Below are 27,475 nucleotides of genomic sequence, written 5' to 3' on the forward strand. Positions count from 1 at the left end.
ACACCCTTGAAGCTGACACTCTTTCTGCTGCTGCCGTCGGTGTCTCTGTGCACAGAAAATTCTGTCAGTTACGTCACGTGAGGTATCGGGGGTATTTTACGAGTACGAGTACAAGTACATGAGCTTAGTATCGGGCCCGATGCATCCCTATTAGTTAGGATAGTAGTTTTTGTTGTGGTATTTTTTATTATTATTATTATTATTTTAAGTGTGGCCAGTAAAAATGTTAGCAGGGCAAGAAAAAATTCAACCTGGCCAACAGAAAATATCTTTAACGTTGAACCCTATTATATAAATGTCACATTTAGCTGTGCCTGTATTTTTTTATAGTTAAAATTAGCTTTGGGTTTATGTGAGGATTATTTTAATTTCACTTAAAGGCACAATATGTAAATTTTCGGCGCTAGAGGTCGCTTATTCAAAACAAAGACGTAGCTTGATGATGCCTTGATTTTGCAAAATCATGGGGGATGTTGTCTTCACATCTACAGTTGGTGGAAAAGAATCCGACGAGGCTCGGGCAGAAATCATATTAATGGATGAGCTTATTAACATTATATGAGTATAAAGCAGGGTGTGACACATGTCTTGAGAGCAGCGGAGCTTTCCATTTCTTCAGGTAACGCAGCGCAGTTTTCTGTCGATTAATGTATCCAAACAGTTGCTCACCTGTCTAATAAAACATAATATATTAAAGCGTCTTTGGTGTTTCCATGGTTTCTACAAAATAAAACCGGAAATCGAGGGTAACACAGGTATAATGTCATTGATAAGTGACGCACGAACACGGTCCGTGTCCTGGTTAAAATGGCTTATTTCTCTGGATTTAAACATTCTTCTAGTGGTTTTGGACTATTTTAATCCAAAGATCTTACATATTGTGTCTTTAAATTAAAAGTTGTTATATTTTTAAAAGCCTATTAAATGTTAGGAAATAATGGCTTTCAATACTGTAATGTTGAATGGCTATAATTACTCATTTCATCACCACAAGTTGAGGGAAAAAAAATCCATTTAATCAGTGATACTGGCCTTCATTAACAGTAAAATAAATAAAAATAAAAAAGGTTACTTTTGTTCAAACAATTTAAGTAGCCCAAAGTTTGAAACCCTGGAAAAGCTCATTTATAAATCGAAAGGTTCATGGGATCCTACATCAATACTCTGCCGGTTCCAACCTACATAAGATAAAGCATCTTCTAAATGATAATAATAAGGTTATTATGGCAATAAAACATTTTCACAGCTGACAACAAGAAATTATCTTCATATTCACACATGCCTGATATGCAGATTGGCTAGTCAGTGATGCAAAATATTGGACACATCTGAACGAATGAATGCAAAATCAACTGAATGTGCCACGATTACTTTAAAAGATCATTTAATTGACAGTTCTTGAAATAACTTTGCAGCTACATGTGTCATGAGTTACAAAACAAATGTCCTAAAATCAAACCGATAAAAATAAATAAAAATCTGTAGTTGTAAAATATTTATTTATTAATACACATGTAAAATCATCATCATTTGTGACATAGAAGACAATGAATTGCTCTCCTCTACAATAAAATGTACATTACTAAGAGTTATGTACAGTAGACATTAAAAAAAATGATTCTTTCCAAAAAAAGAAAAGAAGTCTATCTAGGGTGATGAAGTGCTCACTTAAAAGTGCACACTAGGTTAGGGAGGCAACACATACCTGGTGTGCTCTACTAACCCTGGGAATGTGTTTGCATCTCTTTTACACATCCACACGTGGATTATTAGTTGACATTTGGCTGAAGTGCACATTGTGCACTAGCAACTTGACTTGTGATAATTTGCCGTTTAATTCTGAAGAAACAGACCCACACAATCTCTATATCATTACTTAGTGCCAGATATTTAACATTGGTGCCCTCTGGTGGAGAGCAGTAAAATCATTTTTAGTACCATGTACAGCACCAACACTCATAACACACAAGCAAATCAGTTAAAGCCAATAAAATATCCTTTTGGATAATTAGATTATTAATTAGTTCCCATTTTATCAAAGTGCTATTATGCATGTTGAATGTCAGTGTGGCAGACAGGAATAGATTCTTTAACACCTGGGTTGTGCCAAAAAGAGATGTAAACGACAAGCTTATCAAAGTCGCATTTACAGGCTTTACTGGCAGAAGACCTCTAGTGTTCACCCATGTTGTTACTTTCTCACCAGTCTATAAATCACCCGTGTGTGCAAGACAGTCTACTCCACTTCTATCAGCACACATTATCATTACTCGGATTGGTGAGTGTGCACATTTGTGGTCTCTTGACAGGACAGGCTTTGTTACTACCTCAGCAGGCTGATTCAAAGTTTGTTGGCTGGCCGCTTTTATTCCTGGCCTCCTTCTCTCTCCCCCTTTCTTTCTCTTTTTTTACTTGCTGCTTCTCGAATTTTTCCTGAGCCTTCTTCATGTCTTTTAGTCTCCTCTTAATGGTGGAGCGATCTCTTTGGCTAGAAACACCAAGCTCCTGGAAAACAACACATATTTCAGTTCAATAATATTTAAATCAATACTACAATCAAAAATCAAAAATATACACGGACTAACCTTAAGTTTACCGCTGTCCATGCCTAAGAGATATTGGCCATCCACACCTTTAGCTGTAAACTCAGCTGTATACTGTTCCATGTTCATGCCCATCAACCAGTGGCAGACCTGCTGATTGGTCCACTCTGAAAGGGGGCGGTTCTGCCACATGTATTCCTTTGCTGCTGGAGCAGGGCCATCATCAAGTGTCTGAAAACAACATGCATATGCTGGTTATACTGTAGTTGTGTTTGAACTGGAAACATAAGAGGAGTCATTAGGTGCAGAAGACTGCACTACACCAACCTGCCACGCGAAAAAAAAGAAAAGAATGCTAACCTACATACCTTCAGCATATTTCAAAGCAAACTTCCTTATTTTGTGTGCCTGAATTAAAAGTGCCTGTTTACAGAACAGAGATTCCTACCAGGGCAGACTTATGAATCTGGAGCACACTTATGAAATCAGGTCAGAAACAGTGGAAGACATCAAGAAGACTGAAGTCTGAAAGGAGATGTTCTGAAAAATGTTTTTCCCAGTTCTTTTTAATTAAATGAACGCATGTAGTGACCAGAGGGTTCCAATCTTCACAGGCACCATTGATCAATCATAAAATCTTTTGGAATCTTCTGATGTTATACAATACATTTACATAGGGTCTGAAATTGCTTTGTTATGGCAAAATGATGACAAATAATAATAATATTTTTGTTCAGATTTATTTTGTACATTTATTTAATTTCATATATAGTGAGTTTTATACACTTAAATTGTAAAAAAAAAAAAAAAAAAAAAAAAAAAAAAAAAAAAAGGTTCACCAGCCAGTTTCTGGTAGGTGAGAATTTTTGTTTTTCACATGAAGCTACAGTATTGAATGACATTAGAAGGCTTGAAATATAGTGTGTGAGTCGTAAGGACTACTTTTATTGCATTTTTTTTTTTTTTTGTCCATTTTGGAGCAAAACAAGTACTAGTCACAAAATGCTTCCATTGCACGGAAAAGAGCTGTATGAACATTTTTCATAACATCTTCGTTTCCCTGAAGAAAGTAATTAATATGGGTTTGTAACAACCTTAGGGGGAATTAGTAATGACTGATGTTTAATTCTGAACTATTCCTTTAACATTGAGCCACTGACATACCTAATACAACTTGTGAAATAATGTTACCTGTGGCAACATCTTACCAACAGGGCGTAGGAAGACTGTTGCAATCATTTGGGAAATTCCACATACCGGGTACATAATGACACTGGAGAGCTGATTTACTCACAACCACACCCATATACTCCATATAGATAGTATAAATGACTCCAGAAAGATCTTAACCATAGGCAGGAAGCACAGAATGAACAGCCTGGATGTATTAAGGGAGGAGAAACCTGCTCTCCTCTGCATCACTATGGACAGATGGAAGAGCCTAAAATGTGGTCACATTTACTGTTGCTCAGAGAAATTTCTCAGGTAAAATCCAGTCAGTGCAACTGTAAGTTTAGAGTTGAGGCAAATAAGTTCACTATGCAGATTCCACTTGCGTTCAAATTAGCCAAGCAAATTCGCTGCATTGACCAACAGACTTCTTCATTGACTTCTGTGTAAGCTGTGCTTTTGACAATGGACATTTTCTGCCCACAAATTTTCACTGAAATTTCACTAACATGACCATACCTTTACACTGATAGTGAAACAGAAAGACATGCATGCTGAACTACCACCTCTCTTTCTCGTAACTATGAGCATGATCTCATTCTTTCCATTCCTCCCTCACGACACACACATTCCAATGGCGATACTTGCTCTCCTCTTCAAAACATCTCACAAACCAAAAGCTCACGTTCAGCCCTGGTCAAATTATATATTATATATATATATATATATATATATATATATATATATATATACAGTGCTCAGCGTAAATGAGTACACCCCCTTTGAAAAGTAACATTTTAAACAATATCTCAATGAACACAAAAACAATTTCCAAAATGTTGACAAGACTAAGTTTTATATAACATCTGTTTAACTTATAACATGAAAGTAAGGTTAATAATATAACTTAGAGAACAAAATGTTCAGTTTTACTCAAATTAGGGTGATGCAAAAATGAGTACACCCCACTGAAAGTCTCTGGAGCAAAGCTAAATTTTAGACTACAAATGTCTAATTTAACAACAATTCAACCACAGGTGAGTCTAATTATTCATTACATAGGTGTCCAGCAGACAGTTGACTATAAAAGGGTGTTAAAACCCCTTCTCATTTCATGCTGTCAGCAATGGCACCACATGGAAGAGAAATGCCACAAGACCTGTGAAAGAAAATAATTTCTTTACACCAGAAAGGTGAAGGCTACAAGAAGATCAGCAAAGCTTTACTTATCAGTCAGAATACTGTAGCAAAAGTGGTACAAAAAAACTGCAACCATCTCACAGAGACGTCCAGGTCGTCCACGGAAGTTAACACCTCGACAGGAGTGTCTTCTGATGAGAAGGGTTGAAGAAAAATCGGCATGCAAGTTCACTGCAGTTATCTAAAGAAGTAGAAAGCCAAACTGTGGTGACTATTTCCCGTGACACAATACGGCGTACACTGCAGAGGAATGGCATGCATGGGTGCCGTCCACAAAAGAAGCCTCTCCTAAAACCCAGGCACAAAAAAGCCCGCCTAGAGTTTGCCAGGGCCCATGCTGACAAAGATGAAGACTACTGGGACTCTATACTCTGGAGTGATGAGACCAAGATAAATGTTTTTGGAACTGATGGCTTCAAAACTGTATGGCGTCGCAAAGTTGAGGAATACAAAGAAAAATGCATGGTGCCTACAGTGAAACATGGTGGTGTCAGTGTCCTTATGTGGGGCTGCATGAGTGCTGCTGGTGTCGGGGAGCTGCATTTCATTGATGGCATCATGAATTCACAGATGTACTGCTCTATACTGAAAGAGAAGATGCTACCAGCACTCCGTGCCCTTGATCGTTGTGCACTTTTCCAACATGACAATTATCCTAAACACACATCTAAGGCCACTGTTGGATTTCTGAAGAAGAACAAGGTGAAAGTCATTCAGTGGCTCCTGATCGGAAACCCAAACAAACACATTTGGGGAATTCTGAAGAGACAAGTTGAACATCACTCTCCATCCAGCATCCAGTTTCTAAAAGAGGTCATTCTTGAAGAATGGAAAAAGATACATGTTGCAAAATGTCGCCAACTTGTTCATTCCATGCCTAGAAGACTTGGTGCTGTCATTAAAAATCATGGAGGCCATACAAAGTACTAGATTTAGTAGTTTTTGTTGTGGGGTGTACTCATTTTTGCATCACCCTAATTTGAGTAAAATGGAAAAATGTGTAATTTAAGTTATATTATTAACCTTACTTTCATGTTATAAGTTAAACAGATGTTATATTAAACTTAGTCTTGTCAACATTTTGGAAATTGTTTTTGTGTTCATTGAGATATTGTTTAAAATGTTACTTTTCAAAGGGGGTGTACTCATTTACGCTGAGCAGTATATATTATTGGCACCCTTGGTAAAAAAGAAAAAAAAAAGGTGGCTGTGAAAATAAATCTGCATTGTTTATCTTTTGATCTTTCATTCAAAAAATTCACAAAACTCTAACCTTTCATTGAAGTAAAACAATTGAAAGTGGGGGGAACTCACATTATGAAATAAATGTTTCCTGCAAAGCATGTTGGCCACAATTATTGGCAACCCTAGAAATTCTTATGAGTAAAATATCTCTGAAGTATATTCCCATTCATTTTTTTAGCATATCAGGGTGACTAGGAGCATGAAATTGTCTAGCCAAATCTTCCTGTTCCACAGGAATATAAATATGAAGAAACACAAGGCCAAATTCCCTTAATCATTCATCACAATTAGTAAAACCACTGAATATTGTTCTGATGTGCAGCAAAAGAGTGTTGAGCTTCACAAAATAGAAAGTGGCTGTAAGAAAAGAGCTAAAGTATTAAAAATCCCCATTTCCACCATCAGGGCAATAATTAAGAAGTTCCAGTCAACCAAAGATGTTACAAATCTGCCTGGAAGAGGACATCGGTCTATATTGTCTTAATGCACGTTGAGGAGGAGAGTTTGAGTGGCCAAAGACTCTCCAAGGATCACAGCTGGAAAATTGCAGAGATTAGTTTTGGGGTCAGAAACCCTAAAAAAAAAAAAAAAATCAAACAGCACCTACATCACCACAAGTTGTTTTGGAGGGTTTTAAGAAAAAACCAAAAACAAACTCTGGAAAAAAACAAACAACTGGAACTTCAAACAGGACTGGCTTCTATGGTCAGATGAAACTAAAAAAGAGCTTTTTGGCAGCAAACCCACCAGTTGGGTTTGGTGCAAACAGGGATAAAAGTACCCCATATCCACGGTTAAACATACTGCTGGATCTTTAATGTTGTGGGCCTATTTTTTGCTGGAGGTCACTGAGCACAAAATGAAGCTTCTGCCATGGCCATCCTAGTTCCCTGACCTGAACCCTATCGAAAATGAGTGGAGTGAACTGAACAGAAGAAGCACCAACATGGAGCTGGGAATCTGAAGGATCTGGAGAGATTCTGTATGAAGAAATGATCTCTGATCTTTTGTCAAGTGTTCTCCAAACTCATCAGGCATTATAGAAGAAGACTCAGGGCTGTTATCTTGGGAAAAGGACATTGCAATAATTGGGTGCCAATAATTGTGGCCAACGTGAACTATATATATATATATATATATATATATGGTACACACACACACACACACACACACACACACATATATGACGAATGCTAACCATCAACTACAGGAAAGCTCATGCAGTGGTGACCCCACGGCCACTCACCTCGCAGGAGGAGAAGGTATGTGTGTGTGAACGCCCCGGGAGATGGGGCTCTTTCAGTATCCCTGCCAACACAGAGCGAGGACTACCTGCGATTGAATCATCCATCACAGATAAGCTCTGTAACAAGTAGGACATGGGGACATAAACACATAAACACACACAAACAGACACAAATGATTTTCTCACAAACAGTTTTTACATATATAGTATTTATAGGAGAAAGTCCGGGATGAATTAGCATACTTCTGACCAATTCCTCAATGTTCAGGCTAAAACAGCCTTTTAAGCAAGACTGAGAGTTTCTATTTGGATCAATGAAAAACAAGACTGTTCAAGATTTAAAAAAAAAAATGAAAAAATTAAAAAAAATAAATATAGTTTATGTGCAGTTCATGAAATTTATGTAAATTTAATTAAATGAATGTTCGAACAATAAAGAAAAAAGTGAAAAATATTTTCTTTATACCCTGAACACGTGTGTACACAGCTTCATTTTCAAAAAAGGTTTTAAAATAAAGGTAAAAAGTAATCTGTAAATATATTTTCTGATATCATACATCAACATAATTATGTTTAATTATTTACTTAATATTTTAATTAATTAAAATGAATCATTTCTACTGTATGATCCCCCTTCCAAAAATACCAAAATGAATTATAATTCAGAAAGAAAGAAAGAAATAAAGAAAGAAAAGGTAAAGAAAAAAAGAAATGAAATGAAAAAAAGAAAAAGTGGTAACATTTATTTTACACATCTGTCCGTTACACATCTTAAATGTACTTACTGTGGTAATAACATTAAATTATGCATAATTACAAATAACTAATCTTAAACCAAACTTTAACCTAATTAAACAGTAAGTACATGTTGTTAATTAATATTACTGAGTACTTTTTTGTATAATTACACTGTAACAAGGGCACTTTAAAATAAAGTGTAACCGGAAAAAAAAAAAAAAAAAAAAAAAAATGTAATGGACTCAATTTTTAAATTTCCTTAAACACATTTATTTACTGTATTCGTGGCTTTGTTACTTTCTTCTCTTTAATGCTTGTTTGAACTAAATGTGGAAAAATGGGGCAGTGACACACAGTGATATTACCTTCAGTGCCTTGGAAGCAGTTCCAGTGGAGAACAGTTCCAGAAACCAAAACCAGTAGAAACACAAAACTATTTTTCATTACTTGTGAGGGCTGGTAATGGAGAGCTATCATTCACTACAACTACTAGCATGCATCCTTCTCAGGTGATAATGAAATTAATGGATGACTAAACCTGAATTAAATACAGTTATCAGAAAACCATCAAGAACCATTACTGCCTACTAGGGTAGGGTACATTCTCAGACACAAACTACATCACTAAACTAACACAGTCCATGCCAGTGCTCCATTGTGAAACAGGACTGGGCTTTATCAGAGTGAGCCAAAGGGTATATAATGAAAGAACACATTTACTACAATGAAGCATTCAACCTTTAAAAAAACAAAAAATGAGTCCACTAAGGTTAGTAGCAACTGCTATCAACTAAGTGTACTACTGTCCTCACACAACAGACACATTAGCTGGAGAACTCAATGCATACTGTACCAAATCTAAGGAATGAGAGAGAAGAGATGGCCAGGAGAGGTTGGTCTGTTTTAAAGAAGAGATTGTGAAAAACATATTCTGCATAAACAAAATTGCATAAAGTGGAACCACAGGAGTTGTAGTGACCTAATAGTGTAGAATCTTTAATATTAAATAAAGCTTCTTTGTTTTTAAGAAAATCCTAAAACTTTGTTTATTGCCAGGCTAAAATTAGATCTTGAATTCCAGATTTTCAATAACCTGTAACTGTAAATGGACTGTAAATGTCTTCTCAAAACCACAACAGTACGGTACAGCCTTCAGAATATGCCTAATTACACAACTTCACTTCCTGTTAGGATCAAAGGCTGAATGTGATGGTATTGCTTAAATATTAACCTTAAATGACATCCAAGAATGCAAGCAACCTAGCAATCAGAATTCCTTTTAAATGGGTAAAACCGAATGAACCACCTAAAAATTAATGCATTCGATTACTGAAGTAACAACTTGTTAACTAATCTCTTCCTCCTACTCAAGATATTTATGAAAACCGCATCTTGGAGGTCTAAAAAAAAACAAAAAAAACAAAACATTTCTGGTCCCTACTCACCGTGTTTGTACGATCCTCCATGTATCCTTCTGAAGGAGTACGAGGCAGACTGCAGCTGGATGCAGAACGCTCTTTCTCTCGCTCTTTCTCTTTTCCCTTCTCTCTGTCCCCAAACCAGGAAAATGGCATACAGGAAGGGATGGAAGAGATGGAGCCAGAGGGGGAAACATTGCCGCTGGACTCATCCAGTAAGTCTCTTGATCCCCTGAGTTTAGACAACAAAGAAGCAATTCTAATGAAGCTAATTAAGTAATGGAGATGAACTGATCTATATCAGAGAAGACCTACAGACTTTAAAATGATTTTAAACTCATCAACTTCAGATTATTTACTAGGTTAATATCAGGACATTTAATATTCAAACCTGCTCCCTACAGATCCTCGGGGTGTGATGCTATCCCGTTTTTTGCCTTTGCCTCCAGACCTGCGGATACCACTACAGACCAACACAAAAGAAAGTGTACAAATCAGAACTGTTAAATGTTTTTTTTTGTCTTATAGGCTATGTACTTGATTGGGGAAAGATAGAAATCTCTGAAACTGTCTGTCAAAATTACATTTTATTAATATATTCTAAATTAAATCATGCTTAATAATAAAAGCATGCACATGAAATGCCTCTGTGAAAAAAGGAATTTTAATGGAAGTTCACCCAGAAATGAAAATTCTATCATACAGTACATACCCTTGTGTCATTCCAAACTTCTATGGCTTTCTTTCTTTATTTTGTGAAACACAAAATAACATATTTTGAAAAATATTTTGTCTTTTTTTTTGTTCATATTCTGAAAGTCAATGAGGTCCAAAAAGGACATAAAGTTAGCGAGAAATGAATCTATTCAATTTAATATATTCAAAATCTCCTGAAGAGACATAATCACTGTGTATAATGTACAGATCAAAAAGCCTTCACTCACTCTCAAATCACATCAAAATCATCAAATATGGTAACACAAAGCTTAAATGTCAATGTCAACGTCATACCTCATTGGTTCTTGCACCTCTTGTTACCAAATACCATGATGTTTGAGGTTCTTAGAATATACCAGTCGAGTTGTATGGATTAAAATCTCACTACCTTTTTGGAAGCCTGAAAGTTTTTGGTCCCACTGACTTTCATAAAAATGGGGGGAAAAAAACAGCTGAACCATTGTTCAAAACTCATCTTTTCTGTTCTGTAGAAGAAGGAAAGCTACGAGTTTAAAACAATATGAGGGTGAATAAATGGTGAAAGGTGGGACTTCAAGATTTATGATTTCTCCTATTCATTTTCCTACAAGTTGTCCATCTCCTCTCTGTTGTAATATCACTGATATTGGCACACAAGAGCAAGTTGCTGGCCAGGCCATACCTGAAATCTGGGAATCGTCTTTTGGACTTTCGCGTTGGTGAACCATCACTCTCTTCATCTGAAAAATGAAAGAATCAAAATCAAAAGCCTGCCCAGGTAAACCAGTGGAGGTAGGAGATCTAAAGAAAAAGTGGAATGTTTTTTTGCGGTTGTACCTCTGCTCGCTCTGCTCTTGCTGCGCTCCTTGCCTTTGCTCCTCCTGTTTCTCAGGTTGAGGAACACACTAGAGGAGGACTGTGAGGAGGATGGGGACTGGGGGGTGGAGGAGTCTTTGGGTGGAGACAAGCTAGCTTGTGTGCTACTGCCTCCTTGGGGTGTTTGGCTCTGAATAAATACATCGCTTTCGCCTTCACTTCTCGGTTCACGTGTTTGGTCTTGACCAAACTGTATAGATGGAACGGGTATGGCTAGGCTCTCGAGGTAAGACCGCCTTCTTTCACTGTTTGTTCTTTCCTGTTTGTGGTCTTGTATGCACACAGATTCCTATTAACATGGAATAAAATTAACATTTGATTTAATTTGATAAAATTTGATTTGAGGAAATCATAGTTTACTGTCATAATACATAGGATAAAGGTCGATCTACTAAACAGGTGTCATTTGTGTTCTGTGTATACTGTACATGTGTAAATAACAGTAGTTGTGAAAAATTTATATAAAAACGATTACATTTTACTTACTTAATATAGACATTTTCTCAACACAGTAATGAAATCCAATATCTTTATTTTATGATTTTTCTTTTGTCATAAAGATGCCTTTTGGCCTTCCCAACTCTTTTTTGGACCTATATTTGTCTTAATAGAAAATGTGCACATTTTGATGGAAGTTTTTGTTGGCCCTGTTACAATCAATCCTGCTGTAAAGTAATAATTCCATAAAAATTCCATCAGAACTTCAGCATATTATTCGTTATGTTTGTCAGTAAGAAAGGATCTTAAAATGTTAAACCTGTTACCATGATTGATAATTGAAAAGTATATATTTGTAAAAGCATTAAATCCTGGAAAATGTTGTTTAAAAAAAAAACAAAAACAAAAAAAAAAAACAGGACAGACCAGACCACACTGTTATTTTTCCAAAAAACAACTAATCTGATTAATCAGCATTTTAAGAAAATGTGAGACATTTTCTTTTAAAGAAAGAAAGAGGCAGAGATCCTACAGGAGAAGCTAGTTTGTAGTCCTTACAATTATGTGGCCTGCAATGAAACTCTGTGAGGTATTTAAATGTTTGTGGTTCATTGTACCTGTGATTGGCTAGGTGCCTGTGAGCCTCTCGCTGACTCTCTAAGTTTATTTCGGGATGGCCGCTTGCGTTGGGATCCCTGTGCCAGCTTAGCTTTGGCTCTGTAGACACTGCAGTCCAGACGAGCAGTCTGAGGAACATCTCCCCAGTCTGCATCTGAAGAAAGACAGACACCAACATCTCAAAACCAGAAAAGGTTACTTTCAGGATAGCCTGTTCACATCTTTTCTGAACAAAATAATTAATAAAAGGTATTAAAAGCCAAATAAACTACAGTAACTAGAGAAAGATATAACTGCTAGCCCTTTATTTTTGACCAGCTTTCACAGTATAAATGATTGGAGAGCTCTTCTGTACCAGAGTGAAGGTCATCTGTAGACAGTCCGTTTCTTTCAGATGAACCAGAGGTCGGACTGCTAGGTTGACTCTCTCCTGCAGGGCTGCAAGACTCTTCAGGCTGGTCTGATCCAGTGCGGCCCTCCAGACAAGCTATCTGAGAAATGCAGAGAAGTGTTACCTGCATACCTGTAGCTTAATCATTATGTGTGATACCAAACGTAACCACCAGTGGCTAAGGCCTGTTCACACCAAGATGAATGTTTGGTGCGAAAATTTGGTGTGATAAACATTTTATTTTGACTGAACGACTGTTAATGTTATGAGGTGTACTAGTAACTGCAAATAAAGCTGACTAACCAATAAGTGTGTTTTTTTCTAAAAGAGCCACTTACAGTCAGAGAGTGAATATGCATTTTCATTCAGCTCATCTGCCATATTTTATGCACTGGTCTGAACTGATAAATCACATGTGAACATTGGACCAAATTTTGTCTGGTGGAAGTTCCAGAAAAGTTAACCACTTGCAGCACCTTACATAAGTATAACACATTCAAATCATATACCCAGTGAACACTCACAACAGAATGATATTAATGTTTGTGACCTCACATTGTTCAAAACAAGAGAAATTAACCTGAACAAGATGTAGTTTTACCTTGAGCTGTAATTGCTTCACAGTGCTCTTGTACTCTCTCTCCCTTTGCTCCAGTTTTCTCTTCAGCTCTGCCTCTTTCTTTGCACATTCAGCCTCTCTACAAGTCAAGAACAGCCTCACCGTTAACAAAACATGGCAAAATTAATTTCTGCTTAAAGGGTTAGTTCACCCAAAAATGAAAATTCTGTCATTTATTACTCACGCTCATGCCGTTCCAGACCCTTAAGACCTTTGTTAATCTTCGGAACACAAATTGAGATATTTTTGTTTAAATCCGATGGCTCCGTGAGGCCTACATAGGGAGCAATGACATTTCCTCTCTCAAGATCCATAAAGGTACTAAAAACATATTTAAATCAGTTCATGTGAGTACAGTGGTTCAATATTAATATTATAAAGCGACGAGAATATTTTTGGTGCGCCAAAAAAAACAAAATAACAAATTATTTAGTGATGACCGATTTCAAAAACACTGCTTCAGGAAGCTTCGGAGCATAATAAATCAGCGTGTCGAATCCGCAGTTTGGCGCGTCAAAGTCACATGATTTCAGCAGTTTGGCGGTTTGACACGCGATCCGAATCATGAATCGACATGCTGATTCATTATGCTCCGAATCTTCCTGAAGCAGTGTTTTGAAATCGGCCATCACTAAATAATTCGTTATTTTGTTTTTTTTGGCGCACCAAAAATATTCTCGTCGCTTTATAATATTAATATTGAACCACTGCACTCACATGAACTGATTTAAATATGTTTTTAGTACCTTTATGGATCTTGAGAGAGGAAATGTCATTGCTCCCTATGTAGGCCTCACGGAGCCATCGGATTTAAACAAAAATATCTGAATTTGTGTTCCGAAGATCAACAAAGGTCTTACGGGTGTAAAACGGCATGAGGGTGAGTAATTAATGACAGAATTTTCATTTTTGGGTGAACTAACCCTTTAAGATGCTTGTGTCATCTATTGCTCTTTGGAGCATAAGAATTTCCAATGATTCAGCTTGATTCAGACCTTCACTGATCAGTACATTTTCAAGAATGCCTCACCAACACTTCCCAGAATGACTCTGCTATGACAACACATTACATGCTCAAACACACCTCTGTTGGTGCTCCTGTAGAAGCGTGATGGTCTTATTGTATTTGAGTTGCAGGGAATCATGTTGACTCTGGGCTTCATTCAAACGCTGGTTGATGGTTTTGCAGAGGGCCTGAGCATCAAGCCAGTATTTTTCCAACTTTTCAATGCGCTCTCTGCTCTCTTCCACACTCCTTTCAAGAGCTGCACCTCGAGTCTCCCAAGACTTACGCTCCGCTTCACTCACTTGCAGCTATGAAATAACATACACAAAGAGTTAAACAGCTTCGAAGGTCAAGAACAGAAGTTAATAAATAAAAAAAGCATTTTTGTCCTACCTTCTCTCTCAACTGGTCAAGTTCTGTGACTGTGACACTGTGTTTTATCTGCAGCTATAAAAAGAGAATTCAAGAGTGACTGAGACTGAGCACTTCACAATGATGAATATGGTATATGTAAATAGATGTAAATTAACATTATACCTCTTTGAATTTTTGTTCTAGCTCAGTAGGATCGATATCTTCAGGTAGATCAATGCCTTGGCTCCTCAGTTGTGAAAACACTTCCTGTGCCAAGTCATTGGATGCATCCTCCTTACCCTGCTCCTTTTCTGTCTCTTTTTGTTTATCCTGTATCAATCATAATATGGGCCCAACAATGACTTAGTGACTCATTTATTCATGACAACAAGCTTATCTTTATATGTTCACAGACCTGTTGCACAACACTCTTTTCAGCTAGTGGCTCAATTTCCTGTTGATCCTGATATTGGTCATTGGTTTGAGAATTCTGGTTTTCATCCTGTAGCTGATGGTTCTGGGGTTCGTAATGGTCTTCATCTTTTGGCTCATTGTTTTCAGGGCTTGCCTCATGTTGTAGAGTTTCGCTAATCAGACGGGCCACCTCGCTCTCCACTCCTGGTTTCTCCCGGCCAATGAGAAACCTGCATTGGAGGATGTAAAATTCCTTCACAAGGTTCTGGGACTATGACCTTTGCTGGTATTATACTGACTATGCGATTAGATTTTGGCCTGGTGAATCATTACTAGACACTTCCTAGTTAATAGGTAATGCATGTTCATTGTTTGTAACGTACAGTAAAGGTAATACAGGGAAAATCCCTTGAGAGTAACCTGGATTAAGTTGCACAATAGTGTGAGCTCACAGCTCATTCCTGGTGAGGCTTAAAACCTACAATGTCACTTTAGGTACAACTCAGTTTAGCTTAAGTTTGGTGTGTCAATACTTACTTGACCAGACCTTTGGTGTTCTTCAAAGTGGTGGCAGCAAACATTTGAGTGACACCAACCAGACTGATTCCATCTACCTCCACAATCTGATCATTGACCTGAATTCTGTTAAGACAAAACACCAAACCTCATTTGGATACAGAATCACCAGAATCAGTTTGATTAGTCACACTGTTCACTACCACACACACAAGATTTAATTCTGAATTTAATGAATGAAATTCATGACAAGTTCTTACCGTCCATCCCGGTGAGCTGCACCTCCCTCTGTGATGGTTTTCACAAAAATGCCCAGCTTCTCTAGTCCTTGATCTGCCCCAACCCCCATGCCAATGATACTGATTCCCAGGCCATCATTACCTACACAACCAAAAAGTCAGCTTAAATACAGTACTTATGCAGATTTTGACAGTAATTTCAGGAAAAACATTTTGGGGAAAAAAGTGTAAAAGAAACCTTTTTGAATGTCTATAGGTAAAACATCCATCTTTTCAACCCTCTTTTCCAGCTCGTATTCAGCAGATGCAGACACAGGGTCCACATCATCATTCCTACGATCATAATCTTCATTAGAGAAGGTAAAGTACACCTGCAGAAGAGGAAAAACTATTAAATGCATACACCTATGCACACCCACATCTGATTGCATGAATGAATCAGTGATTTATTGATTTCACAATTAATGTTGACATAAAACTGTTCTGATGAGAAAAAGTCCACCCAGATCACTTGTGAAAAAATAGTCATTCAGAAATATTCCTATTTATGACTGCCCGCATTTACATGTTAATGCTGCCTTTACATGCTTTCGAAAATTTCCTACTTCTTCCTACTAATTCTGAAGTTGTGATTATGAGCTTGTTGCGTTTAGGTGCTTTGCTGTCAGAAAGAACAGGAATCATAGAGGGCACCAGGTATATTCTTGCCTAATTATTGAGGAAATCTTATTAAAGGCCAAAATTATATTAAGTGTCCCATTTGTTGACAACCACGCTATCTAGATATTCAGCTTGCTGATGATTCTGGAATTTCAGTCATATACAGGCTATTTTCGCTGTGTATAAAACATGCAATATGCTTCAAATGGTTATCTAAATATGCAGTACTTTAATGACAAGGCAAGTTACAAGTACTCTGTGAGGAACAGACTGAAATTCAAGTCATTACTCACTGATTATCTTTCTTTTCAGTGAGCTGTTAACGGCTAAGTCTGGATTAACTAAGAACTGGGTCTATCTGATCTGTGAACAAATCATTCAGAGCAGTTTCGTGAACTTGACCAAACATTTCTTTGAAAAGATCTGACTCAAGAGTTATTAGTTCACAAATCAGACATCGCTATTTCTCTCAAGAACTCTTGTGATCACGGCAAGAAGAGTTAGGGAGGATATCAAAATTCTCAGTTAATAATGAACTAAATTTTGTGCTGTTCCACACATAAAGTGACAACACTTGGAATACAGCACAACAGTCATATGGATGACTTTTATAATATTTTCATGGGGCTTCTGCGTGCCTTTTGAAGCTATAAAGCATGGCTGTGCGATATGGACAAAAAATACGATCACAATTTTTTTTAATCAATATTGCAATTTTGAAACATGATTTCCTTACACACAAAATTGTCTGTCTCATTTTTTTTTTGAAAGCCAGCTTTATTGACGATATTTGCAGGCACCATATCTTTGCATAACTGACAATTGATTGTGCTGTTCACAAATGCCTGTATTAACGATTTTTGTTCACCTGGTTCAGAATGTCATTGTTTCATATGTAAACGCACTAGACGGATGTCTTAAACCATTGTGCTCGCATCTCGTGTCTTTTGCAGCATGCAGTGCTCAAGGTAAAAGAAGTTCAAAAACGCATCTCTAGACCTGCATCTTCTGTTTTTAACCACAAAAACACGTTCTGTGCGAATGGCCTTTACTCTGTTTTGCCGCAACAATAGTTTGACAGGTCTCGCATATTACTACTTAATACTATACTTAATCTCTCCAAAATATTCCCAAACCACGAATGTTGATATTTTTTTTTGGCCATGACCAGTGTTGCCAAGTTGGGCTACTTTTACACTGTTGCCGCGGGTTGTTGAAGTGTTGGGCTGTTGGAAAAATGGTGCTTTCTGTGGTTTAGAATTCGTGTATGCTCACATTATGAATTTTTTACGAATTCGATTAATCACACAGCCCTACTTGAAAGCTCCCCTTTCTATGTCCCAATGGGGGAAAAAAAAAAAGGAGTGACCAAAACTTCATGACAAAATAACAAAAAAGTGACAAAAAAACTTCATGCTACAAATCATAAAAAGTCTACAAAAAAATGTCATTTTGCAGTATTAAAATGGCATGATAGTGAAACTACAGTGAAATTTCACAGGCAAATAAAGTCTATTGTCAATAGTGTACAGATACATGAAGCACTGCTTACTAACAAGCTTTATACTAGTCAACATGGAGAATTTGCATGTTCAAAGTTCAACAAACTTGAATTCTATATGAAATCTGCATCAGGGAATTGTTTCACTTTGCGCAAAATTTCCTGCACAGATTCCTTACTGACATGACTGCATTTCACCTGCAGTATGTCACTGTACAAAGGTAAATGTGACCACACCTTTATGAAGGCACTATAGCTGAATGACATTTCCACAGAACTATGTATACACATATATTGTGAATTAATATGCAGTTAAAAAGCAGGTCAGTCAATGGTGTACTGCGTACAGCAGCAGAATTAAACCAAAGGGAAAACACTACCTCCAAATCAATTAGACACAGCAAAGTAACAGCATTCCCTCTCCATTTTTCTTTTCTTGTACAATTCTTTTGCTTCCACCACCCATCCTTCCCTCCATCTTTCTTTCTCTACCACAATCCCATTTTTCCCTTTCTTTCATTTATTTTCTCTGCTTTCTTTTGTCTAGCGTCTCTAGTTGTCATGGAGTAAGCGTGCACCTCTGAACAATGTCCTTTTCTTCCCAAACATGCTCAAGGACAGTGTCTCTTTCTATCTCCCTCCCTCCCTCTCTCACTCCTTTAAGCTGTGGCTTTTTAGCAAGAACACAGGACTATTTCTTCCTGGGACTGAGAGAGACTGTCAGTGAACTATGACTTACAATAAGGAAGAAACAACAGATGTCGCAGCATTCAGGTCGAGCGTCAAACCTGAAAGCCAGAGTTGGAATGACATAAAGGCGACATGACCAATAAATATTACCAGAACTCTGAAAATTGAGTTCTAATAGAATAAAACTGTTCTAATAAGGAAACAGATCCATTGGCTGCATTAAAAATGGTTGTTAACAAGTTAATATGCAAAAAACAAAAAAACAAAAAACAAACAAAAAAACAAGACAGCAACATATAATTGAGTTTTGGTGACTAGCTATATTGACTTTCATTGTACGTAAATGATTAGAGAATTTTTTGGGTGAAAAAAAAATAAATCTGCATTTTTGGGTTAAAGATGTATTTTGAAAACAGCACATTTTGTGCAGCTGGGATCAAACAATGAGTTTATGAGCTAATATTCAAAGCCCATTGTATCATCAAATTCCAAAAGATGTTCAACACAAACATTTGTTGAAAGGAAATCCTCATTCACAACCTATATGAGACAGGCAACCCACTTCCTGCTGATCCTATATATGGGAAACAGGATGAGTAAACACAAGAGGTCCACAAATAAAGAAACAGGCTTATCCTGAGGGTGGAGGGAAAAAAATTTGTTGGAACACTACAATATGTACACAAAGGGAGACCCGTGCTTCCTGATTTAGGGAGAAAATGAATTATAGTGCAAGACAAATGTTTAGTTACCACCTGCTCATCCCACTTCTATAAATACACTTAAAGCAAATTGACAATGACCTAATCCACACGCTCAAAGAGGGCACACCAAGGAGGAAGAGATGTCGGGGAGAGTGACGTATTGAACATTGAGCTATATGGTAATCTGAAATGTTACTGACTTGGTATGTTTTCTGACCCAGACTATAAATCCATGGCATCTTCAGTCTGTGAGGCTCTGAAGAAATACATGACCTGGTTTCCAAACTTAAGAGACCTTTTAAGAGTGCTGGGAACAACTGCAGTCCACAGGGAATGAAAAACCCTTTCACACATAGAGCCTATAGTTACTGGCTAGTTTTGGACAAAACGATGGACTTTTGCCACCTATTGCACTGTAAAACACTTAATTTGCCTTTCTTTCATGTGTTCTCACAAATGTAAGATTTATACTCTGAACAAGACGCAAAGGCATGAGCTTCCACAGAACAGCAATCACACAGACACACACAGAAGACCTTTCTTTCCCTAAACAGGATCATTTTAAAGCACTCCAAAAGTCAGACACATGAATGACAGCACAATGCACTTTCTGTTTTATGCAATCCAGTGCCTGGCCTCAGACAGATGAAGATCAAAGAGTTTTGTGTTTTACTTTGATCAGTTATATGACTAAAATATGAAAATCTGAAAAGTCTCCTGTAGCTAGAAAAGCATATAAAGCAACAAACCACAGTTTGTTTTGTATTTATGTGCTGTTTTGGGTAGGTTTATCTTAAACAGTTAACAATAATATACATCAGGAAAACACTAATCAATCGAACAATTAAATAATCAAATATTTGCATAGCATTGTCAAAGAAATTAGAAGAACATAGAAGAAATTTAAGCTGCAAGGCGATGAAAGGGCCCTCGCACCTGGGTTCACCGCCACCCGTTGGCCTTAGAAAAACAGTGAATAGTGGGGGACATGCATGTAAGCAAGTAAATACAGGAGAATTATGGCAAAGTCATTTCAAAGTGCCACATTTCCTGCGCTTTGACTGTAACTGAATATTGCCATATAGATGTCTTCAGGTCAACACTATTATCAAACATGTGAAGTTTGGAGCAGATGGAACTTTGTATGCCTGAGTTACAACAACTTCCTGTTCCGTGGCGTTAATCGCATACATTAGCACTTAGCCAAGTGTTGCATGATTTAACGTGTTTCTAGCATGTTTGGTACTTTGTGGCATATTGAAATGTGTTTCAGGGATTGAATTACAGTGCAAAGCATGCCATTTCCTGTTGCCAGCAGGTAGCATGTAGATGTCTTTAGGCCAGGGCTTTTATCACACATGTGAAGTTTGGGCAGATCGAACAGTGTATGCCTGAGTTACAACAGCTTCCTGTTTCATCGTGAAACATCAGACTTTGTCAGTCCGCCACAGACACACCCTTCAGTGAAAAATCAAGTACTTTGCAATTTAACATCGCTAAGGCCTTAAGATTAGACTGACCAAATATGATATTGTTCTGGTTAAATCTCAATGAGGAGTTAATCACGGTGTAAAACATGTCATTTCCTGTTGCCCGCAGGTGGCACTATGACTGTAAATGAATATTGCCATGTAGATGTCTCCAGGCCAGGACTCTAATAAAACATGTGAAGTTTGGGGCAGATCGGACATTGTACGCCCGAGTTACAACAACTTCATGTTTCATGGCAAAACATTGAACTTTGCCAGGCCGCCACGGACACGCCGTTCAGCGAAAACTCAAGATCTTCGCACTTTAACGTCGCAAAGGCCTTTAGATTAGACTGACCAAATATGATGTTGATCCGATTAAAGCTCTAGAGTTCGTTAAAGTACAACATCTGGAAATGGCAAAAACTGCAAAAATTTTGCAGAGAAGATTCAAAATATCTCACTTCTTGTTGGGTTTTCAGATTTTGCACGAAGGGCGCTTAATTTTAATTTTGTAGGTGGTGCTATGGAGCCATTTTGCCACGCCTAATTCTGAAACCAATATCAGAAGTAAATTTTCACCACTTCTGACGCGTGAGAACTCATTTCATGAGTTTCATGTTTAGGCCCTCAAAAATGTGACTCATTTAGGAGAAGAAGAAGAATTGACTGAGCAATTACAATAGGGTACTCACACCATTGGTGCTCGGGCCCTAATTAGTAGAATCTATGTAGATTTTGTGTTCAAAGTTAAAATCAAATTTAGAAAATTCTCTGTCCAAAAGTTTGCAGAAATATACATTTCTGCTTGTGGATATATGGTTTACTTGCTATTAAGCACCTCAAACAAAAAGTGCACAATAAAGTTACCAAAATTAAGTGAGTTGCCAATGGGATAGGAAAACTAAACCTGTTTTTCTTTTGATTTAATCTTTTTTCTTACCCTACTGACAGATATATTTTTCTAGTTTTAAGCATAAACTTTATTTTGATAAATTTCTCAGAAAAGAAGACATCTCTTGACTTATGAATGTTTAGATATTTGTTCTGTAAACAAGACCAAAAACACAGGGAGAATCATTTTTCTACTGTATCAACAGATACCTTTACCAGCTGGACAGTTGAAAATGGTGTAGAAACCAGCCAATAAGTCTGGAACTGTCAATTTTTGGATAGTGCCTGTTTTTTAATCTGATGCTGTGAATGAGGCTGAACTTAATATTATAATCACTTGTATGCTAGCAGATTAAATTCACTCAACAGTTAGTCTCCGTGAACAGCTTTAGTGAGGAAACACATTTTGTGATCCCTTTAGTGTAAATTTTCTGTTTCAGAGAATCTTGTTTATCTGTTACATGAGGATTCAAATTTGAGTCATATCAACTGATATTACCGGATGTAAAGCTTCTAAGATATGGAACTAAATCCTTACACATTTATCTTAAAAAAAAAAAAAAAAAAAAAGTCTGTCAGTACATGAGAGACATAGGATATTACATGCCTGAACTGATGCAAGCTCAGGCATGACCTCTGTTGAGAGCTGTTATCTTAAATGTTCCAGGTAGAACATTTTACACTGATCCAGGACCATTGCTGAAGTCACAATTCTTAAGAATCATTAACAAACAAGTAGAACAAGACTCAGACATGTATACTACGTTCCTTATGCTAAAAATAATGTTTTTCTGTATTGAGGCAAAACAAATAAAAGATGTGGGTGCCAAATACCTTCAAACAAGTAGGATCTTGTCATATAAACTTGAATAATAGCTGCAATAGTACCACCATAAATAATAATGCTTCATAAAAGTCAAAGCTAAGATGACCAAATTGAGCCATGGGCATCTGGTAAAGGCGCAAATAGACTTGGGTCACTGCCGGCAGGCTAATTCCTTCAAGCTCTAATGAAAACCTTCTAAACCATTCCAGAGGGAGTACAAACCAACAAAAAAAAAAAATGCTAAAACTGAATAAAAAAATAAGTTGAAGTACTTTAAACTCTTTAATTGATAGGTTTCTACCAAATATCCGGTAAGACTACTTGAGACATACCTTGATTGGTGCTGTAGAGAACTTGATCTTTCTCTTTGGACTGAAATCTTCCTCATCAGAGAGTCCTGGAAGTTCCTCAAATTCCTGGGATTCCTCCTTCACTTGACATTCTAAATCGGTCCTGTTATCCTTGTCATCCACAAAGGCTGCATTCTCAATTCCACAAATTAAAGATCTTTTCCCCATTAAGCACTGATCATCTTGCGGTTGCCTCTCTTTTCCTGCTAAGACGTCATATTCCATCTCTTGTTCATCATCGTCCTCCTCTATAGCTTCAGCAGCTTCCTCTACTCCCTCATTCTCTTCCTCTTCCTCTCCTTTCTTCTGTTCATCCTGCTGTTCCTTATCTTCAACATCTGTAGCTTTCTGCTCACTTTCCTTCATAACAGTCTCCAGTACGGTCTCCTCTTCAGTTCGGTGTGTCTTTAGATCTACTTCCTCGTTGTCTTTTTCCTCCTCCTCCTCGTCTTCTTTTTCCATTATGTTATCCTCAAGAAACTTTCCCTCCCCTCTATGGTCTTCCTTTCTTCCAGTCTGTACAGATTCCTCACACGCCCTCCATCCCTCCTCATGCTCCCTAAAGCTCTGTTTTGATTCTTTCCTAGGGAATGTTAATTGGAGCTCTTCGTTGTTGGTCAACACCCTCCCAGAATTTTGACTTGGGGATTGGTTCTCCTTTCCAGCCTCTTCAAAAACATCATCCTCAACATGTTCCTCCTCATTGCCTTCACTCTCGGATGATTCAGTCTTCACCACCACCAGCTCAGCTCTGACCGTGGACAAACCAGGAACCTTCTCAGAGCTATTGCCTTCAACTTCCTGTTGTTGAAGTGCAGGATCCTCTGCTACAGATTCATGACTAGTGGTACTCCTTGTAGACAAGTGGTGGATCTTTTCGCTTGTATACAGAAGAGTGGGGTCTGAGGAGATGGTATCTTCTGATGATTTATTAATATGCTCTTTTGCTGTGGAACTAGTATTATGTAATGTCTTCTCTGTACAGACTCCATTCAAAGGGGTACTGTGTGAATCTGAACCATTTAACTTGGGCAAACAAGTTTCAGCTGGAGTATCAGTCCATAGTGAGTAAGAGGTAGGGGAACTACAGCTGTCTGGTGATGAAGGGGGATCTGAATGATCACTAGCAGCAGAGGGTGACAGGGAATGGCTGATGGGACTGTGGGATTCCGTGGAGGGAGCAGCTGACAGTGACTCACTATCGCTGTCCAACATAAAACTCTCCAGACGTCTAGATATTGGCCCAGCATTCATGGACACACTCAGCTTATGTGGTGGTGTCTCACTTTCGTTTCTCCCTTTTTCCCCATACTCCCTTTCTTTTGCCTGTCCCTCTAGCTCTTTAGGTTTGTCCTTTCTCTCTCCAGTAACTGACACTTTCCTGTCTTGTTTCTCAAATGGTTGAGGCCAGATAACTTTAACAGAGGCAGACCTCTCTGTTGGAGACTGCTCTTTAAGGCCACTCTCAAACAGCTTCCTGGTCATTGAGAACTTCTCAGCCAGCGCTGCCTTGTCAATGGAAACATCCTCCGTTGTCCGTGCCTCAATGGAGGCTGAATCTAGACTGGAAACACTACTCAGGTTGGATCTGTAAGGGGTGGACTCCAATGGAAATTTGGGTGACGTGGGTTTGGTGACATTGGGACTATCTTGATTCTGTTTGCCATCCATTTGCAAGAATATATTTTTTATTTTGCTCACTTTGTTGCCCGACGGTCTGCCACGGGTCTCACTGCCTCCATTGGAGAAGGGAGAAGTCGAGCTGATTGATGCACTCCCATCAAATGAACATTTGATGGAATGGAAGTCAGATTTATAAGCGTTCCTGTGAGGAGATGCACTTCTCAGTGCCCGTTCACTTTTGTTTTCACTTTTAATCATGATTACAGATAAAAAGAACAGATTTGAAGATTTCAGTATGTAAAAGAGATAAAACTGGGACTAAAAAAGCAGTGTATATCCAGGTGCATGGTACGTCCTCATTCACACTGGCTGAGACCGTAGACACAGATGTTGTCGTGTGACTGACACAGTGCCAACCACTCTTACCTACAGCAGAGAGAATAATCAAGAAATATGTCAGTCTGTATTTTACATAAACTATTTGATGCATGATACTGAATCATGCATTTATATATCAGTGTTTTTGTATAAATGCATGATTCAGTATTAACTCCTCTCAAATACGACCAAGTTGCACTGTAAATTTTTTGTTAAATTTACTGTAAGAAAAAATGTCAGCGGTGGCTGCCAGAAATTGTAATATACCTACATCTAAATGATCTAATAAAATGTTTTGATATTGTAAAATGTACTGATAATAGCACAGATGGACAATGGAACGCCACTCCAGTGATTTTGTCCATTATTAACATGACATGAGGTCACTGTTATCCACACAAACACCATCAGGATAAGACATGACACTAAACTGCAGTTAACATTAGTTAAATAACATGAAATCTAACAAACACACTACATAATTCATAGCACAATAAGAAACAAAAGAAATACAATGTAGGTTAATGGTTCATGCAAGCAATTCCTTTCTCATAAGTTACCAAGGAGACTTTTTACCAAACCATAACTTAAATATTCGTCCATAAACTCCAAAAAATAACACATAAAAAACCCCACATCTTTTAAAACAGTGTTTTTAGCTTACCGTTAACCAATTGACATGTTATTATTTTTACATTCTTAAAGTTACCTTTTTTTTTTTTTTTTTTTTGTATTTACATTTTTACAGGTAACGTTAGCAGGTGTCCAAATTCATCGTATGATCATATATCCATCCTTTTTGACAGTCGATCTGTTCCCATTGACTGCTGTAACCGACTTCAATCCTGATGAAGCTTTAGTTGAAGTTTGTGTAAGAAAGTTTATCTTTACATTTTCGAAAACAACACGACCCGATAAACGAGTTTAAACCTACCTGAACTTCATTCATTGCGAGTTAAGGAAGAACTGAGAAAATCAAAGCCCAAACAATCACAAACTTGTTATACGTCGTCATTCCTTTCTCTGAAGTCTACATGTCTTTCCCCGTGAATGTAACCAGCTCAACAAACCTTATCCCCACATGCGCGCTCCCTCCTTCAGCGTCATACTCGCTGCTTCTTTCCGGAGCTCGCGAGTCAGGCAAGCACGCGCACGGAGTGGCAGAGAAAAAAAAAATACTTGGACAACCGTGGGAAAGTCAGTAATCTCACCCATAAAGTAACAGCTAAATCCAGATAAGGAATATGGGCTAATATAGCCTATTATAGACATTACATATTTGAAAAAAATGACAAAAAACGCTTTCGGTAAATTGTATAAGATTCGAAATGTAAAGATACACTGATTTTAAAATGACCCCAAAATCCTTTCTGAGTGAAAAAAAAAAGAGTAAATTTTACAATATTTTAATAGTTTGAAGATGAAATCCAAATTTTCTCTTTTCTTGGATCTGAAATATATAGGCTATTAAAAAAAATCTCTTTCCAAAACTGAAATAGACCTATGGGAACTCAAATCAGACTGGTTCCAGTGCACCAGCATTTTCGGGAACATAGCTGCCATATCTTGAGTTTAATCTCCCTGACAATTACAAGTAGGTCACCATCTTAGTGCTTCTGAGATGAGTCAAGTGGAGCAGAGGACAAATGAAAAGAAAAGGAGCTGAAAGTAAAGAAGGAGAGAAGGTTTGAAACAGCAGTGCATTCAAATAGGCTAAATGTCATTAACACAAAACAAATCTGAGCATAATGCAAAAGACAAGAGAACAAGGCAAAATCACTGTTCGCTATACTGACACTGTAAACTGCCAATAAAATGACGCTAAGATTTATGATAAACCATTTTGCTCTAGACATTTTGTCTCCCTCCTGTTTGTCTTGGTGTGGACTGTGTTCCATTGTAAATTTCAGTGACCATATGAAGCCTCTAGCAGATGGCATTTAATAACTACATATTGAAAGTAGATTATCTCTGCTGATCCGCTGTTCACAGTGACAATCAGCATAACTGAAGCATTGAGTTCCATTTGAAACTGCACGATGATTACTGATGTAAAACAAAAATATTCCAGAAACTGCAGGGTGTAATCCAATATTAATTGGAATTAAATACTCTCTGAGATTGTATGTTGCAGGTCTGAATAGCTTACACTGTTATGTCTGGGAAAAATAATTCCAATTAAATGTGTCACGAGGTTCATTCTTAGAGATCTCTGGTCTGCTTTCCATTCAGCATCAGTGAGAAAACTGTCTTAAACTAAACCCACAATACTTCAGTTATGTAATCAGATGCATTCCTTTATTTAAAAAAAAAAGAAAGCAAAAGAAAGAGTTTTGGCAGACAAAAAAGGAAAAGGTACACTTACCATATCTTTGATATTCCTTTCCAATGAAAAACAAAAAGCTTTAGATCTCAATCCAGATTTGATGAATGAAACAGGTGTCTGTAGTCTGTGCTGCTGAGCTGTTAGTCTTGTTTCACTATGTCATGACCTGTGTTTTGTTTCTGTTTGAGGAAAGTTGTGATATGACGCATCATCGTCGAAGTCCTTTTTGCTCGGCTCGGGTTTGTTACATGGCCTGAATTTGGTGCTGTTTTCCCCAGGTGGCCTCAGGACCTAGATTTATAAAAATATCACCCAATCATAGAGGCA

The 27,475-nt window shown here is 37.5% G+C and overlaps 1 protein-coding gene across 4 annotated transcripts; it reads right to left on the reverse strand.

Moving 5' to 3' along the window:
• Positions 1-1,367: 1,367 nt before the first annotated feature.
• On the reverse strand, positions 1,368-26,046 carry ppp1r9alb (protein phosphatase 1 regulatory subunit 9A-like B). 4 transcript variants are annotated; one of them, XM_051889838.1, is made up of 20 exons: positions 25,893-26,046; positions 22,804-24,870; positions 15,966-16,098; positions 15,749-15,869; positions 15,510-15,614; positions 14,974-15,202; positions 14,742-14,888; positions 14,598-14,651; positions 14,283-14,512; positions 13,181-13,277; positions 12,544-12,679; positions 12,188-12,342; positions 11,094-11,421; positions 10,939-10,996; positions 9,952-10,023; positions 9,588-9,792; positions 8,996-9,040; positions 7,405-7,521; positions 2,586-2,774; positions 1,368-2,505 (listed from the first exon to the last, which is right to left on the reverse strand). In XM_051889838.1, the coding sequence occupies exons 2-20, from the start codon at positions 24,700-24,702 to the stop codon at positions 2,329-2,331; spliced, it is 4,497 nt and encodes a 1,498-aa protein (XP_051745798.1). In that variant the 5' UTR covers positions 24,703-24,870; positions 25,893-26,046; the 3' UTR covers positions 1,368-2,328. The 4 variants fall into 4 exon arrangements, with proteins under 4 accessions (XP_051745798.1, XP_051745800.1, XP_051745801.1 ...); XM_051889840.1 differs by having other exon boundaries at positions 25,757-25,905; XM_051889841.1 differs by lacking the exon at positions 8,996-9,040.
• Between the last annotated feature and the right edge of the window lie 1,429 nt (positions 26,047-27,475).

The sequence above is a fragment of the Ctenopharyngodon idella genome, chromosome 1 (assembly GCF_019924925.1).
Source record: "Ctenopharyngodon idella isolate HZGC_01 chromosome 1, HZGC01, whole genome shotgun sequence".
Lineage (NCBI taxonomy): Eukaryota > Metazoa > Chordata > Actinopteri > Cypriniformes > Xenocyprididae > Ctenopharyngodon > Ctenopharyngodon idella.